Source organism: Podarcis muralis, chromosome 5 (genome assembly GCF_964188315.1).
Source record: "Podarcis muralis chromosome 5, rPodMur119.hap1.1, whole genome shotgun sequence".
NCBI lineage: Eukaryota > Metazoa > Chordata > Lepidosauria > Squamata > Lacertidae > Podarcis > Podarcis muralis.
This window is the reverse complement of record NC_135659.1, coordinates 13,162,759-13,182,944: the sequence shown is the minus strand read 5'-3', so window position 1 is coordinate 13,182,944 and position 20,186 is coordinate 13,162,759. Positions and strand designations below refer to the sequence as shown.

Sequence of the window (20,186 nt, the reverse complement as noted above, 5' to 3'; positions counted from 1 at the left end):
TCTCATTTTTTTTTGCGCAAATAATTGGCAGATGTACAATGCTATCAAAACTCCTTGTGATAGAATTGCTGTGACAGTTATTCGTACTCTCTGAACATTGTTAGTACAAAATGAGTGCTGACCACCCATAATGTCTTGGTCTACTTGACCAACTGCATAACAAACCAGAGAGCTGCCAATCCCATAACCTTTTTCTTGATTTTCCCGTGCTTTTAGCAACCAACTGCTTCTAGCATATTGCAGTGGTTGAGAAACTCACTTTCAAATTGAGATTGGCAAAGGGGTGGGGGGTGGGAATCAACATTGTCTGTTATATGGAACATGCCCATGATTTATATTAGAGGACACAGACCTGCAACAGGAATGGCAGGGTGTATGTATTCCTCAAGTTCTGGGACAAGGTTAGAGTGGGAAAAGAGGTAGGCTGTACAACTGAAATAGCCTCCTTTTCACACTAGGTTTGCAGGAGGTATTGATGCTGTAGTACTTATACTAAGCTATATTGCTATGTGCAATATCATCCCCCTGCTTTATTTTTTATTTTTTTTACTGGTGGTGGGGCAAGATAAGGATTTGCCACATGATTTGGTGGAAGGAGTGAGTGTGCATTTCTAAGCACTTTGAACTTAGATTGGACTTGCAATAGGATCTTTACAGATTCCCTTGCCAGTTCCCTCTTGCTCTTACCACGGAACCATTACAGTACTAAGGAAATTTTCTTTAAATGGTATGCATAAAAGGGGTATGCATATTGGTAAAAGGGGTGTGCATATTGTTAATTGCCCCTATAACAGAGGAAAGCTCTCTCATCTTCAGAACACAGAAGCATGATTAATCTAAAATTAAGTACTTTTCAATTCCATTGATTTCCATAGGAAAAATCCAGAACATATTGCAGCTAGACTGTGCTAAATCTATTTTTTATTAGATCTTTGATATGGAGCAAGCTGCCTACCTCTACTCTAAAAGCCTTCATCCCCCAGTTCTTTGTTGAATCCTCAGAATCAACTGTTAGAATTCCCATGATAAATGGCAGCTCCGTAACACTAAGCTTATCCTTAGCTTACTGAGTTGAAAGGGTTGGGACGGGCAGGAAATGGCAAAGACAGGGGAACAGTGGGAGTGAAGAGACCTGGTCGCCTGACATCCTGAAGTATTAGAACTAAGAGAGAAATAATTGGGGGCATGAAGAATAAATCGGGAGACACAACAATTGGCTCAGTGTCTATCAAGGTGTATCCAAAATGGTTCTTACTTTGATTCTGCCTGGTGTTGCATTTACTTCAAAAAATGTTTTCTTTGTTCCTTTTTTATTTTTAAAGGGCATTAACAGTAGAATAGTACAAATGCTTGTCTCTGAAATGGCAAACTTTGAAAAGTCTATAAAAACCTGGTTAAATCTGCATTAATGCCAATTCAAACATGATGGATTCATCTAGGTTATCCTTTTTGTCCATTTCTTTTTCCGTAGCCAATGAAAATTATAAGCAAGTGGCCATGTGTATTCTCTACCATATAAGCATGGATGATCGCTTTAAATCGATGTTTGCATACACAGACTGCATTCCTCAGGTAGGTGTGTCTTCTTTTCAAATGGCCTTTTCACCCATACTGGATTAATCCTCAGTTTCCTTGTAGCAGAATTCATAAGGACGTTACAGTAAAAATGACAATATTTCCCCCCTTGCTAATGCTCTTCAATGGCTTTTTGGGGGGTAACCACCCATTTTTCTTCTAGGCAATAGGATTTGCCCATTGATTTGGCAGGCAAATGCTTCGCCTCTGTTTTGTTGCAGTTCTGCTCATGATCATTTTTAGAAATTGTAACTCCAGAAAGCTGCTGCTGCTTCAGAAAAATCTCAGTGAGCAGGCAGGTTTTGAAATTTATCTTTCTTGTATGGTCTTGGGATTTTCTGTTGTTCTCAGGCAATTTATGTAGTTTTGGATCTCTATACTTTTGAGCTTTCACTGATCAATGGTAACAGGTTACTCTCCTTGGTTCAGTCCATTCATTAGTAACTTTACTGAAAAAGGAATATTTATGGTATTTCAAACTGGGTTCACCTAACTTAGACTTCTTTTATCTCCTGCATAAGTTTATTTTGATATGTTAGCTCTCCCAAAGTCCGCATCCTTTCCCCTGTAAATTGGACCTAATGGTTTGGGTCCTGCTTTCTGGAGTGCCTTTTGTCTATGTTGAAATTGATATTAAACACCCCATAACCTACTTAGACTCCAGTTAAATCTAGGTCGGTTCTTGCTGCACTCGCCAGTGGTTTGACATGACAAATGATAAAGCTGGTAGCGAACAGCCTTGATGAGTTCCTGATGAGCCTTCAGTAGTCTGATTTTGTACTGTTTGTCACTACAGAAATACTGCTTACCTTTAGTATTTATATTGGTTATGTTCAATTTTTAAAAGTTAAGTCTGCATAATCAGCATTTTTCTAGGGCAATAAAGAGTTGTGATTACTGTTCTATTTGTTTGTAATCCTGCTAGTCTTTTGGCATCCAAATACACATGCAGCTGTGAGAACTTACGTCTTAAAAGAATAAATTTGAATTCTCAGGCTTGTAACTGGAAGTTATACAAAAGTGCTACACGGACTGCAAATCAACTCACTTTTGTGAGTTAGACGCTTCTGTGGGTTTTCGCTTTGCAACCTGTAGGCTCATTGGGTTGCTATCTTTTTAAAAACCATTTTTAGTGGCTGAAAGGAATGCAATATCACTGGAAGGCTCTCATGCCTTTCCCGAGTTAATGGGTGCTATTGTAGTAAGAGTTAAAAGTGAGCATTAACAGTCCATTCTTGTTTAGACCCCAGCAGTGCATGCTTTATTTAAATAGGTGCAAATGCCATCCAGATGTTTATGAAAGCATTTATAGGTAATAGCCTGGCCAATCAAAGGGCATGGTTGTACTGTGATGTCATCGTGATATTCAATATTCTTCCACAGAGCAGTATGCAAACTCCTCTGCAGCTTACTTATCCACATGTTTTTCCATCACAGTTGTCAGTTGGGCCTCTCTTTGATCTGCAAGCTTCTTTTTAGCTTAATGCTGGTAAACGTTCTCTCTTGACAGCCCCCTTTGCTTTTGTCCACCATTATCTGCTGAAGTTCAGAAACCAGAGCATTACTTCAAACATTAAGAGTGAGGGAGTAGCCAGTCAAGAGAGATTCTTGAGGCATGCAGTTCTGGCATAATCATTCAAAGATGTTTGAGCTGGGGAGAGGGAGAGGGCCGGACTGAGGTGTATGAACGGAAAGCTGTGGGGGTTGGCCTCTGGTCACTGGTAAATAAGTGAAGTCAGGTGCCAGAGAGTCTAGACACAGTGATTTTAGTCCTGGGCTGTGGTATCTGATACTCAATATGGGACTTGTCTGATTGAAAACTACTGCCTCTTCGTTGCACACGCTGCAGCCCTTTTACTGCTTTCCTGCTAAATGAAGAAAAGATGACAATGGACATAGTAAAAGCAGAACAAATTTAATTTTAATATTTCCTATTTGGCAGCAATTACACTCTCCTTTGAAGTGGCATGAGTAGCAATCAAATTAAATGAAGACATAATGGGAAACATGGAGCTCGTACCAAAGGATTATTCTAAAAACTTGAACTAGTTTAGATAAAATTACAGGACTTCCCTCCCTTTCTACAGGAATGCAGTTCAGCGCTGGCAGCACACTTTAACTTCAATTCATTTTTCATTTAATTAAGAGAGGACAATTTTATCTTCTAAATACAATAGATAATTTACCGACAAACTACAGGTGAAATCATTTAATTCAATGGGTCTGCACTGCGTATGACTTAGCTGGAGGATCCCCTTTTGCATTTTTAGATTAAGTCCTTTGCAAATTCAAGTAGGTCAAAATAAGTTAAAACAATTCTTTAAAAAGATAGTTAAAAAGACTTTTCTTAGAAACCCAAATCTCCCTTAAAAGAATCAAGTCTTCAAAAAAGTTATATGATCTAAGAAAGTCTTCAAAAGAATACTTTCAGAAGAATTTAAAAATTATAAAGTAGTACGTTAGAGACCAACTGAGTAGTTTAGGTATAAGCTTTCGTGTGCATGCACACTTCTTCAGATACATCCTTTGCAGATGTTTAATTCCTGCTCTGTAGCATTCCCCATTCTTGATATGAAAAGCAAGCATCTGGACAGGTAAAAGGAAGTCCTCCTTCACACAGTACGTTGTTAAACTGTGAAATTTGCTGCTACACAAAGGTTTTTCTGACTTCTTAAACTCTCTTCTGTTGCAGTTCTTTATTACATTATCTTTCTCTTCATTGCTGCAGTACGAGCTCACAATTATTAAACTGCTCTGGCAATTGTGTAGCTGAAAAGCAGTCTATAAATGCTTAAAATAAAATAAAATAAAAGTCATAAGGTATTGTACTTTAAGAGACTTCTAGGCATACTGAACATTAAAGGAGTATTCCAGGCATGTGGAATAGTAAGGAAGAAAAGACTTGAGGGCAGGTCTGCACCATACATTCAAAGCATGTGACACCCACCCCCAACCACATCTTGGGAACTATATGTTAAGTTGTGGGTGAACATATCAGACAACACAGCGATTCTTCAAACAGCTCTTCTTTATTCAGAGGCCAGAACAGAACTGAACTGAAGGGCTCAGTCAGCCTGCTTATATAGAGCTCCAGTACAATGTTACTGTAGCAACTTTCTAAAACTATCCAATCACTGAACGTCACTTTCGATCCTTCATTTGCATAACTATCTACAGTATCCCCCTGCTGGCCCAGGGTGAGAACTTCAGTACATAACACTATAGTTTCCCCGCCCAGAGTTGCAATCCCCATTCCATAAAAACTACATTTCAGTGTGCATTGAATGTGCCTTAGTAATTGGTTTGGATCTGTTCCCATGGGTGTTCCAAAGTCCTACCAGCAGCTGAGGATGGCAGACCTGCAGGGGCAAAAGTGGGGGAGGGGGAGGGTACAGGGCTACTGAGGATGCCAGAGGTAAAAACAAAAGATTTGTCCTGGATATGATATAAAAAAAAATAGGGGTGGTTGGCCTTTGCTGCCCAACTGAGTCCCTAAGTTCATGTTCCGTCAGAGATGAATGGATGGAGGCAGAATGCAGGGAAAGCAAGACAGATCTTTATTTTTCTTTTGCAACAGAGTTCCCTCCCCTCCTTGCAAGGAGGCAAGAGAGACCCAGAACCAATAAAAAACATCTCTTTTAAGGGTTTTTCATCCCCTCTACGAACCATCAGAAATTACATCACACATAAGGTGGGGTTACTGTGTCTCAGGCAGGCCAAGGTGTCATATTCCTGAGGATTTAGCAAGTTTTACATAGTTCCAGATTCTTAAGGAAATCAGCCTTGAGTGCTCACTGGAAGGACAGATCCTGAAGCTGAGGCTCCAATACTTTGGCCACCTCATGAGAAGAGAAGACTCCCTGGAAAAGACCCTGATGTTGGGAAAGATGGAGGGCACAAGGAGAAGGGGACGACAGAGGACGAGATGGTGGGACAGTGTTCTCGAAGCTACCAACAGCTAAAAAAGCCAATGCAATTCTGGGCTGCATCAATAGGAGTATAGCATCTAGATCAAGGGAAGTAATAGTGCCACTGTATTCTGCTCTGGTCAGACCTCACCTGGAGTACTGTGTCCAGTTCTGGGCACCACAGTTCAAGAAGGACACTGACAAACTGGAACGTGTCCAGAGGAGGGCAACCAAAATGCTCAAAGGCCTGGAAACGATGCCTTATGAGGAACGGCTAAGGGAGCTGGGCATGTTTAGCCTGGAGAAGAGGAGGTTAAGGGGTGATATGATAGCCATGTTCAAATATATAAAAGGATGTCACATAGAGGAGGGAGAAAGGTTGTTTTCTGCTGCTCCAGAGAAGCGGACACGGAGCAATGGATCCAAACTACAAGAAAGAAGATTCCACCTAAACATTAGGAAGAACTTCCTGACAGTAAGAGCTGTTCGACAGTGGAATTTGCTGCCAAGGAGTGTGGTGGAGTCTCCGTCTTTGGAGGTCTTTAAGCAGAGGTTTGACAACCATATGTCAGGAGTGCTCTGATGGTGTTTCCTGCTTGGCAGGGGGTTGGATTCGATGGCCCTTGTGGTCTCTTCCAACTCTATGATTCTATGATTCTATGAACATGAGTTTGACCAAGCTGCCTGGCATGCTCTGGTCCATGGGGTCACGAAGAGTCGGACACGACTAAACAACAACAAAACAACATAGTTCCAGACACAGTTTATACAAAACATTAGCATTTGATAAGACTATTGGGATGCCAGTCAGACATCCCTCAGTGCAGAGCATCTGGGCAAACAGTGATAATCAATAACAGGAAAGTTCATTGTTATAGGAGAGGAATCCCTTCAGGAACTTCCCCTGACTGCTATCTGCCTGCGTTTTCTCAGGCAAGGGGGATTAAAGAGGCAGAGGAAACATTGAGAGTCTTTAGAAGAACCAAGATGGCTTTTGGGTTGCTCTTCTGTACTATATTAGACATGTGGGTTATAAAGTATATGTTTGTGTGTTTACCTTGTGCAATAATCAATGTTTATTCTATATTTGATTATTCTGTATTGGAGACCATAGAATTCCTATAACAGATAGGAGACTGGATTGAAGCTAGCGTAGAAATCTTAAGGAGTGTCACACAATGTGAACTCTTGAGAGATGTGAATGTTTCTTGTGGTAAAATTCTGGATCTAGGTAAGAGGGCCGAGATGTGACAATGAAAGGCCAGGGTGGAGAAAGTTGCAGTAGAATGAGAACATGAACCAAAGGTTTCACCAAGGAGATGGAGAGGTAGGGTGGTATAGTGTTGGACTAGGACCTGGAAGATCAGGGTTCAAACCCTGCTCAGCCATGAAGCTCATTGGTTGGCCTTGGGCCAGTCAGCTTAACTATCTCACAGAGTTGTTTTAAGCATACAGTTGAGTAATGTACAAGTTTGTACATTGCCTGAGCTCCTTGGAGGGCAGGTGGGAGATAAATGTAGGAATAAATAAATAATTTTTGTCACTTTGTACTGAAAGAAACAACAGTATTTGGCAGCAGATGGAAGGTCAGTTAAATTTTAGAGAGTGTTTTATCTTTAAGGCATTTTGATAAAGATAAAATCAGTCCTTTGGCTGGGAAGATTAAAAACCCTCCTTTTATGTATCTTTGCAAAAGCCCTTAATTATCCATATTAATCAATGAGTCGCAGCCTCAATGATCTCATTAGGAGCGTATTATGGATGACAATTTATCTTGTAAAATATATGTGTTAGTTAAACCAGGTTTAACCTCATAACCGAGAGGCCATAATTTAATTACGGAGCCAGAACCCACTTTAGCAATCTAACTGATGACATTTTACAGAAGTGTGCCGTTTCCATTTCTTCCTGGAGGGAAAAATACTCTAGTCCTCATACTGGAAGACGAAAGGGCAAATACATTTTTGATCCCTTAGGACTGGGAAGCAGAAAGGATCTGAGCACTGGAACTCCTAAAGGAAATATTTACATAAACTGGAATTGTAACGCTGTTGAAATGCCGCTTGTGCTGATTGGGCGCAGAGTGTGTCCACGTTACAAAGGTCTGATAGCAGCATGGGGAAATAGGTTGGGAATTATTTCACTGCATTCTAGTGCAGTGCTGTATTGGAGGAGGAGGAATGCAGGGCCCAGATAGGGGTTGTGGAGATGGGTACTCTTTTAAAAGTATGTAACCTCCGCTGCTGATGCGGGTGGCGCTGTGGGTTAAACCACAGAGCCTAGGACTTGCCGATCAGAAGGTCGGCGGTGCGAATCCCCGCGACGGGGTGAGCTCCCGTTGCTCAGTCCCTGCTCCTGCCAGCCTAGCAGTTCGAAAGCACGTCAAAGTGCAAGTAGATAAATAGGTACCGCTCCGGCGGGAAGGTAAACGGCGTTTCCGTGCGCTGCTCTGGTTTGCCAGAAGCGGCTTAGTCATGCTGGCCACATGACCCAGAAGCTGTACGCTGGCTCCCTCCGACAGTAAAGCAAGATGAGCACCGCAACCCCAGAGTCGCCTGCGGCTGGACCCAACGGTCAAGAGTCCCTTTACCTTTAACCACCACTGTACACCTAAGTCCTAAGAGATAAGGAATGAGGCCAAATTGTATGTCTTAGCTGAGGATGTTTATTTGAACCTACTTCCCTGTATTTATATGGGGTGTCCAAATCTTGCGAGATTTCCTGGGTCAAATCAGAAGCAGATAAAAAGTCTTGAAATCACATATTCATTGTCTAGAAACAATAATTCATGGTTCTGTTTGAGACCATTTCTCTCTTGCAAGTGACAGCTGCCTCAAATAGAGAAATGCAACATTTTAGCATAACTGTGATTGGGCAGCGGTTTTTCTTCTTGCAAACCAAGTATGGCAACGAACAGATACTCATCATGTTCTTTCTGACCCCAGCCTTTTTGCAAATGGAACATGTGGTGTTAATTTTTTAAGGGTGAAATGCTTTAAAAACTGCCTTGCAAATAAGGTCTATCATTGTGGTTCCCAGATCACAGCTCGAGGGAACTGTGGCTGGGAGAGCATGGCTTGTTCCTCTGTAGTCGATTTAGAAAAGCTAGTAATAAACGCAAACATAAAATTCTGCATATTGAAACACAATAAAACAATTTCATTCTGATGAACATATCCATAAAATATCTTTCTAATGGTGAAACACTACACATTTACTAGGGAGTAAGCCTCATTGAACATAGTGGGACTTCTGAGTAAACATGCATAGGATTATGCTGTATAAGGCATTTATGAGTAATTCACATATATATAAGTCCACACGACCATGTCTCGCAATGAATACATAAGGAGCCTGTTATAGAAAAATAGGGGGGCTGGCTTTTGCTGCCCAACCCTCCATGGAACTAAGTCCCCTAAGTCCATGATTGGCCCATGATTGGTCAGAGAAGAATGGATAGAGGCAGGATCCAGTGAAAGCAAGGCAGATCTTTATTTTTCTGTTGCAACAGAGTCTCCCCACTGTTGGACTTTCTCCACTGTTGGACTGGGGCGATGGAATAAAAACTTGCCCACATTATCTTTGCTTACTTTATTTTTAAATAATGTTTAAACAGCTGCAACTCACCACCCCTCTACACCAGCCAGTACCATACAAAGCGTTTGGTCAACTTAAATATAGTTTTCAAAATAATCAATTACCCTATCACATCGCTGCATCACATAACTCCACCTCTAATTAGTTACATTGTTAAGATACAGGTGTGCTGAAACGTCGATAGTTTGCAGGTGTGCTGCCACGCAAATCATTATTACAAACAAACACATACCACTGAGCAGCACCGTTGACCCCATCAATACTGTATTAAGAAAACCCAACACCCCCCCCTCAAGGCGGTAAGAGAAACCAAGAACGAAGTGTGCAGGAACCCTTAAGGACTTTTGACATTGCCCAACCCCATAGCCAAAGACCACCCTAAAAACATCATACATACACCACACATTTCTGCATCCTGTACTGGTTGTGTTTGATCATTTATATTGGCCTGTTACACTTTCTATCTTCCATATACTTTTTTGCTCTAGGACTAGCTTACTGCCTTTCTTTCCCTGCCTAAAAGTTGTCCAAGAACACCATCCACAAAAAGCGGCTGCACAACTTCCACTCACATTTTTATTGGTGACCAAGGTCTGCCACCATATTTGAGCAATGCATGGGGCAGATAGGTTGAGATGATGTGGCTCTCTTCTTCTTTGGCAATCACTCGTAGCCGAGTAAGATTGTCTTCCATGAACATGGTCTTAACAGTGACTGTGGAGGCCATTTCCTGATCAACATGTCCTTCTACAGTGGGGACATAGGTTTCTGGATGGGAGTTGATCACGGTAAGAGTTTGCCAAACGTGCCTTCCTCTTAGCACATTTCTCCCTTTCATCCTGAGTTCGAGCATATTCAAAGTCCATGGCACCTTTGGTAAAGGCTGTTCTCCAATTGGAGCGCTCGCAGGCCAGTGTTTCCCAGTTGTCAGTGTTTATACTACTTTTTTATTTTAGTTTTGCCTTGAGAGTCTTTAAACCTTTTTTGTTGACCACTGGCATTACGCTTTCCATTTTTAAGTCCGAACAACATGACCATCTAACAAAGTTGAGGTTGAAGAATCATTGCTTTGACACTGGTGATCTTCTTCCAGTACACTGGCATTAGTTCACCTATCATGTGGGTTTCATGTAAGAGATGGGTTCATTTTTATTGCTGCTAATGCAGTTGCTTGACATTTATGTGTTGACAGTTAATGAAGATGTTGTTTGAGTGCCCTGATGAACGTGTTGACCTAGAGCTCATTTCCTTTTGCATTAACCTGGCAGCTAACAAGAGAAATGTACAACTCATTTGCGAAGGTGAGTATTCCACTATGGCTGAAGAACTGCTTAACTATGAATAATGTCATGAATCAGGATTGGCTCAACCCTGACTTGATTTAGAAACTGAACCAGTTCCAATACAGATCTTTAAAGCACCTTACTTCCCTTAGTTGAAGGAGCAGCCAGCTTATGTCCACCTTCTTGTTCCATGTTTCAGATGTGCAACAGAACCTGTTCTCATACCCCATGACTGCTAAGTTTATTCAACAGCTTTAGTTAGTAGATTCTGTCAAAAGCTTTTTGGAAGTCCGGGTATACAACGTCTACCAGATCGGCCCTGTCTGCATACTTGTTGACACTTGAAAATCTCAAAAGACTGGCCAAATAAGACTTTGCTATGCAAAATCCATGATAAGTCTTCCTTAGAAAGATGTAGTATTCCATATATATAAATATATAGTTTATAAGATTATAAAAAATGTATAATATATTTTGTGTATAAGATGATTGTTGTCATCTGCCCTGCAACCCTAGGAAGAAGGATGAGATATAAATCTCAATAATGAATGAATGAAGGGAAGTTTTCTACCAAATTACTAAGCCAGTCTTTTTTCTTTCTTTTTTAAGAGAGTCTCCCCCCCCAAACATTAAGAAAATAAACAACAAAACATGCTATCACTGATAGCAGCTTACAGAAGAGCAATCTAATCAAGACTACTACCTTTGACATAAATAGACAGCTCAGTAGGTCTACTCTGTGTAGGACTAGCATTGCATACCACCCTTTGTTGACTACTTATAGCAAGCCCCTACCACGATGTGATGTTGTTTGTCCTACATAACCAGAGTAGGCATCATGTACAATGTAAATAGATTGGATGGTCTCTTTATTAATGTTGTATACAAAACGTTATAATCAATTGGTTCATACATTTCTCCCTCCCCTTTCATTTGGGTTGTTTCTTTTCAGGAAATGGACTGAAGATGCTGATGAAGAGAGCACTGAAATTCAAGGACCCATTATTGATGAAGATGATTAGGAACATCTCTCAGCATGATGGGCCAACCAAAACTTTGTTTATTGTAAGCATGCCTTATAAGTAATTTCTACCCTTCATAAGGTGGGGGACTTGTTTTATTTTAATGAAATTGAATAATGGATAAAATAACTTCACATTGAACACTGCACTTGATCGTTTGCAGCTTTGCAAATGCTTTCACTTCACATGACTTAATTATGTTGGAATACTATAGTAAACAGTGTAAACTCTGACTTCTCTAGTTCGTATTACTGCATGCCAGTATTATTATTTTTTAAAAGATAATTTCTTCTGTCCTTCCTGTTGCTGTGCAGTAGCTGATTACTGAGCTTTCAGACCTCAGCATCCCTGCCATCATCTGTCTTATAAAAATATCTGACTTGCCTTTATAAAGCTGTTACCATGTGTATAGAGTGCTTTGAATACTGAGAATGTATTTGAAAGTATTTTTGAAAGTGTAGTTGGCATTCATATAGCACTTCTTTCTAAATTTAGATTTTAATATATAAAAAAGTGTTTGTTGGACTGGATAATGTGTCTGGAACTGAAAAAGTATTCATTAGCTTGACATAGGAAGAACAGTTAAGGGTTTCTGTTGCCAAAGTACACTCTTGATGTTGGATTCACAATATTGCATGTGTGTAATCAGCAGTTTAGTAACTACCTAGGCACACCTGCTCATTCCAGTTCACCACCATTATAACAGGCAATGCCTTTTCCTTTATTCACGCAATCTATTTGTTAAATGCTTGCTTTATTTGTTTGTTTAGGATTATGTTGGTGACCTAGCTGCCCAGGTATCAAATGATGAAGATGAGGAATTTGTGATTGAATGCTTGGGAACACTGGCCAATTTGACATTGCCTGATTTGGACTGGGAACTTGTCTTGAAAGAATACAAAATGGTACCATACCTCAAAGATAAATTAAAGCCAGGTATGTATTATGAATGCCTAGTAATTCAATATACTTTCTTTTGCTGTGCGGCATGGTTGTAAGTTCATTAATTTGCACGGGTTTTACTTTGAATTTTGGGAAGTTGAAGAATATAAAGTAACACTTCAGCAAACTTTCATAGTTGGGCTAAAATCCCAAATGACAATCCAGGCACGGTCTATTTCTCAGTCAGATGAAAACATCAGATATCCTAGTCAGGTTTTTGAAACGATATAGGGGGCTTTTCCCCGTATCCAGAAAGCAAGTTCTCTAGAGGTATAAACCAATAATCATATGTTTTCATTTACTACCCAGATATGCTTTCACATCTGTGCAAGCTTTAAAATATAGTTTTCCTATAAATAGCCAGCGGCTTCCATGCTCAAACTCTTTCTGACCAGAAATCTGGTGGTGTGTGTTTTATGACACGTGTGTGCTGATTTTCGTTGCTGGTGGCAGCTGTTTGCACATTATGGACCGCCATTCCAGACGGTCGCCTGACATTTAGGGGCAGCCTTTTAGAGGTTAGAGGAGCTAAAATAGAAAGGGTACAGCTCTTTAAATCCTGATTTCTCTGTTTGGCTAAATAAACCAAGAAAGGTGACTTTGCCAAATGATTAACAAATACAGGAACAGGCAGTGTAATAACACCTGTGGGTTATCTAGGCTTCCTTCCCTTTCCCCAGGAATAATGATTGTGACACATTACAGTAATGCCCTTGACCATGCATGTGCCCTCTCGATCTCTGTCCCTCTTGGCTAATCAAATCTAGCTGGCAAGGTTTAACCAGCTGGGTCCAGGAGGTGGTAATTATGTCTTTACCTAAGTCAGTGATGGCCAAACTTGGCCCTCCAGCTGTTTTGGGACTACAATTCCCATCATCCCGGACCACTGGTCCTGTTAGCTAAGGATGATGGGAGTTGTAGTCCCAAAACAGCTGGAGGGCCAAGTTTGATCATCACTGGCCTAAGGCTATCGTCCCCACTACCCTTAAAGAGGAAGTATTACAGCCACTTCTAAAGAAGTCCACCCTGAACCCAATGCTTTGTGACAGCTTTCGACCAACCACAGATACCCTGTTTGGGGAGAAGGTGATCAAGGCAGGGTTGGTGGTGCAACTGCAGATATTCTTGAAATATACCAGTTATCTAGGCCTATTCCAGTCTGGTTCAGCGCTGACTTTGGGATGGAATCAGTCAACGTCGCCCTGATTAATGACCTTTATAGAGAACAAGACAAGTAAAGCATGACCTTACTGCTTCTCCTCAGTCTCTCTGCAGCTTTTGATATCTTTGATGATGGCATTCTCCTGGACCCAACTGGGTACGGGGGGCATGTTTTACAGAGGTTCCACTCCTACTTCCAGGGTCAGCATAGTATTGGGGAAGTGCTCTTCTGCCCTGTGGCAGTTAGGCTATGGCATTCCTCAGAGCACAATTTTGTCCCCAATGCTATTTAACATATATGTGAGGTCATTGAGAGAAGTCATTGGGAGATTTGGAACATACTGTCGTCAGTACACTGATGGCATTCAGCTCTGTAGTGGTGCAGGAACTGGACTGGAGCCTGGATGCAGTGCTGGGCTGAATGAGGACCAATAAACTGAGCTTGACTTCTGGTAAGATTGGAGCAGGCCTGGTGAAAATGCTCTGATGGACCCATGAATCTAACCTGCTTTTTTCTGGGGGGACACAGGGGTACGCATACCCCTAAACATTTTGTGAATCTTTGTACTTTTTTCCATTTACTGTATTTATTTTCCACAATTTGAACTATAAAATGGTGGTTTTCTTGAGTCAAAATGAGAGTACCCCATAACATTTGTTTAGGGGAAAAAAGCACTGGATCTAACAGTCCCTAACCAGATATTGTAACTCCCAAAGCAATGGTTGTCTCAAAGAACCTGTGACATAGGTGCTGTCCTAAAGCCTTCCTGGCTATTAGGCCACTGCATCGGTTAAAAAAAAAAGTTTAGAATGGGGCAGAGGAGTTACGATCAGCGACCCTGTTGTACTTTGTTGGGGCTGAAGGCTAAACAAGGATGTTGCATCAGTATGGCAGCCACCTCAAATGCTTGCTTACTGCTAAAAAAAAGTAGTTTTGCTGGGCATATTGAAAAATTCTCTGTGGGTGTGGCTTTCTTCCAGCATGAAGCTTGGTGTGTGTCTGTGGGATTCAACAATACCCTCTCTCTGTTAAATTTATCAGGTTCTGCAGAAGATGACCTTGTTTTGGAAGTGGTGATAATGATTGGCACAGTGTCCATGGATGATTCCTGCGCAGCGCTGCTAGCTAAATCTGGGATTATTCCAGCACTCATTGAACTACTAAATGGTATGTTATTAAGAATCTCCTATGGGTGTTTTGGGGTGTGTGTGTGCGCACAGTTCCTAGTTCCACAAGTCTGTAAGCACTTGAGTATTAAACCTATGTTGTGAAAGCTTATTTAATGTTAGCTTGTTTCTTGCCCTCTGATGCTCATCCAAGACAAATACTTTCAGTGGATATACCACTTTAAAAAAAGTGTACAAAAATGTACAAGTGTACAAAAAAGTGGAATTTTTTTTGACAAGAGCAATTTACTTCAGCTTAGCAACTCCTCTGATTAGACCTCTCATTAAAAACAATAATATTCAAGAGGTTGGGACTTGAAATGCTAACTCTTCTCTGCTCCTTTTTCAAGAAGGCCGGCTATTATTAATGTTTGGATCCATCTTCTTTTGACCTTGGACGAGCTAGAAATGGGGCTTGTACCTTCCCTCTACTATGCCCCGTCTCTTTATTCTTCCCAACCCTTGCCTTTCCCCAAGCTAAAGAAGTTTTCCATTGGCAAAGAAGAAGGGGTAATGATCTACAGAAGACTCCTTTCAGCTGTAACGAAAGGATGCATTGGTGAAAAGCAGCAGCTCACATGCGGGGCATGGCTTAGAGCTGAGAAAGGGACACATGTTCTCTGGAGAGCTGTTCTCAGTTCAGCTCAAAGGAGAGCAGAAACATCACTAACCCAGAACTGAGCTTCAGATGGTTTTGACGTGGGAATTCAGTGTGACTTTTGACACAGGACCAACCCCTCTGAGTCAGTAGGGTCCTGGGAACCACATATTTCAGGGGAGTGGCTACTACCAAGGCTGACCAGAATTTGAGGACCCCACCCTTCCACAGGTTATGGATTATTATTATTATTATTATTATTACTTGAGGAAGGGGGTGTCTAGTAGTGAAGAGGGTGTGGTGAATAAATTGGACTTTTCAAGTCTTCCAGATGAACACTCAAAAATCCCTTGAGATTTTTTGAGTTTTGAATTGGAACACTTTAAAAGCCCAATTTATCTTCAGGCCAATCTGGCACCGGTTCACACATTCCTGACTTTCCAGATGTGAGATGGACATGTAGATTAAGCCTGAAAACTGCACATTCTGTCTACTTCACGTCTTGAAACTTGCGACTGCTACTTTCCCTCTGCAAAGTGGTATCAGGGCATGAGTGATTAACAGGAGAGGAGAAATTTAGGAGGTGGGGGGGGGGTGTCTAACCTTTCCCTTGCCTGCCATTTTCCACAATTCTCTTCCTAGTGGTTTTTATTCCAAGCTGTGCCTCCGTCACAAACACAGATCTGGGATGCCAGCTGGAAAATAAGTGGCAGGGGTGTGGAAAGTTGGCAGGAACATGATTAAATTCCTTTCTCCAGACTGCCACTTCTGCCCACACATTGCTGCTTCTTGGTGCTGCTTTGCTCAGGAAAAGTGGTGCCCAGATTTCCTGGATGTGGAGTCAGAGTGCAATGGGTAGTTCTGTCCTAAAGGCAAGGAGAGTTGTGCTCCAAAGCCCTGCCTTCTGTCCTTAATGCAGGCAACCACCTCCATTGTCCACCTCTTCCTCCTTCAGAACTAGTTTAAAAAACAAACAAGGAGTCACTTTTTACTTCAAGCAGACCAGGGACTCCTAGTTTACAGTGAAACCTCAGCTCTCAAACGTCTCTGTTGATGAGCAATTTGGAACCCGAACGCTGACAACCCAGAAGTAATTGCTTCCGTTTCTGAATGCGCCTTGGAATTTGAACAGATTTCTCCATTTTTTCAATGGATTTTGCTGGCCACCCTTTGATCTTCGGTTCTCAAACTTTTCAGAAGCCGAATGGTCTTTCAGAACGGGTTACGTTCAAAAACCGAGGTTCCACTGTATTTGCTTTGAGCTAGGCCAGGTAGCAGAGCTATTTGGATTTAAAGGGTGGGACTTTCACTTTTGTTTTTTTTATGGAAGTGGCCTGAGCAAAGACAATTCTTGGGGTTAAGTGGGTGGAGCAAAGCAGTGTGCTAACTCAAAGTGCATATCTTCCAAATCTCCAAAAGTAAAATGGGGTGGGAAGATTGGTGGCATATTCTGCTCTCCTCCCACCCCCCAAAGCGAGAAGAACATGTAGAAAGCTGTAGAAAGTAGTGGCATTGAGTTCCTTACAATGCAGGATTTCCCTTGGAATTACAAGCACATGCTTCTCCCCTTCTGTAAGTAACTCTGGAGGACCTTCAGACAAATGCCACTCCTGAACTTTGGTTAAAACTGGTATGTTTTTAGAGTATATGTTCGTGTGGATTATGATCTAGAAAATTTAATGCATCGTCTTCATGATTACATGCTAGTAATTGGGGATTTAAAGTTTGACGGGGCAATTCTTTTTCCTTTTGTATAGCTCAGCAAGAAGATGACGAGTTTGTGTGCCAAATCATTTACGTGTTTTACCAGATGGTCTTCCATCAAGCCACTAGAGATGTCATAATCAAGGAGACTCGTATCCTTCTTCTATAGATCAAATAGTCCTGCTGCAGTGCTTTTATTGGTTCTACAGAATATGCAGAAGCTCTTATTTCAAGGTTTCATCACTATAGGTTCACCACAGACCATGCATTTCTATTTGAAATTGAATTGCTTTGTATTTTAAAGGTAAAGGTATCTCTGACCATTAGGTCCAGTCACAGATGACTCTGGGGTTGCACGCTCATCTCGCTCTATAGGCTGAGGGAGCCGGCGTTTGTCCTCAGACAGCTTCCGGGTCATGTGGCCAGCATGACTAAGCCGCTTCTGGCAAACCAGAACAGCGCACGGAAATGCCGTTTACCTTCCCACCAGAGTGGTACCTATTTATCTACTTGCACTTGGACGTGCGTTCGAACTGCTAGGTGGGCAGGAGCTGGGACCAAACAACGGGAGCTCATCCCGTCGCGGGGATTCGAACCGCTGACCTTCTGACCGGCAAGCCCAAGAGACTCAGTGGTTTAGACCACAGCGCCACCCGCGTCCGCTTTGTATTTTAGGATCATTTAAAAAATATATATAACCAACTATTTTCTAGAGATGCAGTGAAGCAATTGAAGCTAATATTGGTGTTGTATCTTAAGCTGCTATTTATTGAGGAGTAACTCCTTTGTGGGGTTACTAGTTTGGTCCTCCTAGGATTCCTGTGCCTTCCCAGGGGCAATGTAATGACTGCAGCCATGCCTACCACAGAGATGCAGTGATGGTGAAAGTGTATTTGTTACTCTTCTGTGTGTCATGCAGCTTTCTTAACAGCAGGAGCTCTGCAAAAGCGAAAGGGCTGGCAATCCAATTATTCTGTGTTGCCTTCAGAAATGGCCCCACTTCACAGCTGTGTTTCTGTTCTTATAAGGGATAGCAAAGGAAAGAACATGCCTTCTCCTCTTCTGTCCACCCCCATCCCTGACACTAATCTTGGATGTCTTCATTCACAACAGGAGGAGAGTCAGTAGGTGGTCAGTTTCAAAGGATGGTGGCAGGAATAGCTGTGGTTTTTGATCTGCAGTTTTTGTTTCCAAAGCTGCTGCTGCTGCTCTTCTGTGAACTCTGCTGCTAACGCTGCATGGGATCATAGCTATGGGTGGTATTCCATTCAGATTTACTCAGAGTAGACCAATTGAAATTACTGGACCTTAGCAATGTACATTTCATTCAGTCTGTTCTGAGTAAATCTTAGTTGAATGTCACAGTATGTTATAACACTCACTTTTGCTCTGGAATAGAAGTTAGTGTAGTCAGGTCATAGAATGAGCTTATTAGCATGTGTGCTAAATCATCTTTACAACTGTAATTTTTTTTGGTATCCATAAACATTTACATGACTTTTTAGCAAGGCTGCAAGCTTTAATAAAATGTTCATATGATCTGAGCTTAATGGGTGGCGCTGGGAACATGTACATATGCAAAACAAATGGCTGTTCTTTCCGTTTTGCATGTGATGCTAGCATATCTTTATGCTTTCAAAATCAGTTACTGTGGGCGGTGATGTAATAGGGGATTAGGGAATGATCTGTATTCCTGCTTTCCAAATGTAATGAAAAGAAACACCTGATGGTTGCTTTTCCTTCTAGCATTGTTAATAGCAAGTCTATCTCCCACTTAAAAAGCACACTCCCTTTACTTTAGAGTTCTCAGTAAAGGTAAAGGGACTCCTGATCATTAGGTCCAGTAGTGGCCGACTCTGGGGTTGCGGCGCTCATCTCGCTTTATTAGCCGAGGGAGCCGGCGTACAGCTTCCAGGTCATGTGGCCAGCATGACTAAGCCGTTTCTGGTGAACCAGAGCAGCGCACGGAAACGCCATTTACCTTCCCGCCGGAGCGGTACCTATTTATCTACTTGCACTTTGACGTGCTTTCGAAGCAGGAGCAGGGACCGAGCAATGGGAGCCCACCCCATCGCAGGGATTTGAACCGCCAACCTTCTGATCGGCAAGTCCTAGGCTCTGTGGTTTAACCCACAGTGCCACCCACGTCTCAGTAAGGTACCTCATTTAATGTTAACAGATGTGTGTTTCTTCTAAGCCTTATGAAGATGGTTGAAGGAGCTGGGGATGTTTAGCCTGGAAAAGAGGAGACTAGGGGGAGATAGGTTAGCCATCTTCAAATACCTTAAGGGCTGTCACATGGAGGATGGGGCAAGCTTGTTTACTTCTGCTCTGACAGGTAGGACTCGAACCAATGGCTTCAAGTTACAAGAAAGGAGATTCTGACTCAATATTAGGAAGAACTTTCTGACAGTGAGAGCTGTTAGACAGTGGAACAGTCTCCCTCAGGAGGTGATGGACGCGCTTTCCTTGGAGATTTTAAGCAGAGGTTCGATGGCCATCTGTCATGGATGCTTTAGTTGAGATTCCTGCATTGCAGGAGGTTCGACTAGATGATGCTTGAGGTCCCTTCCATCTCTGCAATTCTGTGATTTATTTAAATTATTTCTTACCTACCCTTCACCACAAGGGTCTAGAATGAATTTAAAATGCTATGTTAAAATAAGTTTGAAACAGTTTCTTCACTGTTCACACCAAGATTGTATAGAATTGTTTGGAGGAATCCATAATTGCTTTACGTCCTTAACAATATCTTTGTAGAGGCTCCAGCATATCTTATAGACCTGATGCATGATAAAAATGCTGAGATCCGCAAAGTCTGTGACAACACACTGGATATAATAGCAGTAAGTGACTTTTCACTTTCTTCCGTCTGAGTATTAATGAAAATGACAAGCACCTTTTTTTCTGAAAAGCAGTAGTATTTTCTGACGTGTGACTGAAAATTATGTCAATTGTGTTGTAAATACGTTTCAGTAAAATTTGTTCCTCATATTTTACTCAGTTATTTTTGCTTCCGAAATTATAAGTGCATTCAGAAAACACAGGATTGGTGGGGTCCTTTATTATGTGTTGCCTTATGAAGCTTCTTTGCTAGGTTATATGATTTATAAAAAACAATTCAGTGTGTTTATTTTAAGGCGCTTTCTCCAGGCTTATATGGTGAATATTTTCTTATAAAAGAATAATTGTTATACCATGTGGATCAGATCAGATTGAAATATTAGGC

At 41.5% G+C, this 20,186-nt stretch overlaps 1 protein-coding gene across 1 annotated transcript in view; it reads left to right on the top strand.

Annotated features, from left to right (window-relative positions):
* KIFAP3 (kinesin associated protein 3) overlaps positions 1-20,186 on the top strand; it is a 73,357-nt gene that overhangs the window by 24,022 nt on the left and 29,149 nt on the right. The window contains exons 11-17 of the mRNA XM_028732451.2: positions 1,472-1,572; positions 10,273-10,381; positions 11,316-11,428; positions 12,156-12,321; positions 14,531-14,656; positions 17,011-17,109; positions 19,718-19,803. Of these exons, the coding sequence (XP_028588284.2) occupies positions 1,472-1,572; positions 10,273-10,381; positions 11,316-11,428; positions 12,156-12,321; positions 14,531-14,656; positions 17,011-17,109; positions 19,718-19,803 (800 nt within the window). The remainder of the gene's footprint in view (positions 1-1,471; positions 1,573-10,272; positions 10,382-11,315; positions 11,429-12,155; positions 12,322-14,530; positions 14,657-17,010; positions 17,110-19,717; positions 19,804-20,186) is intronic.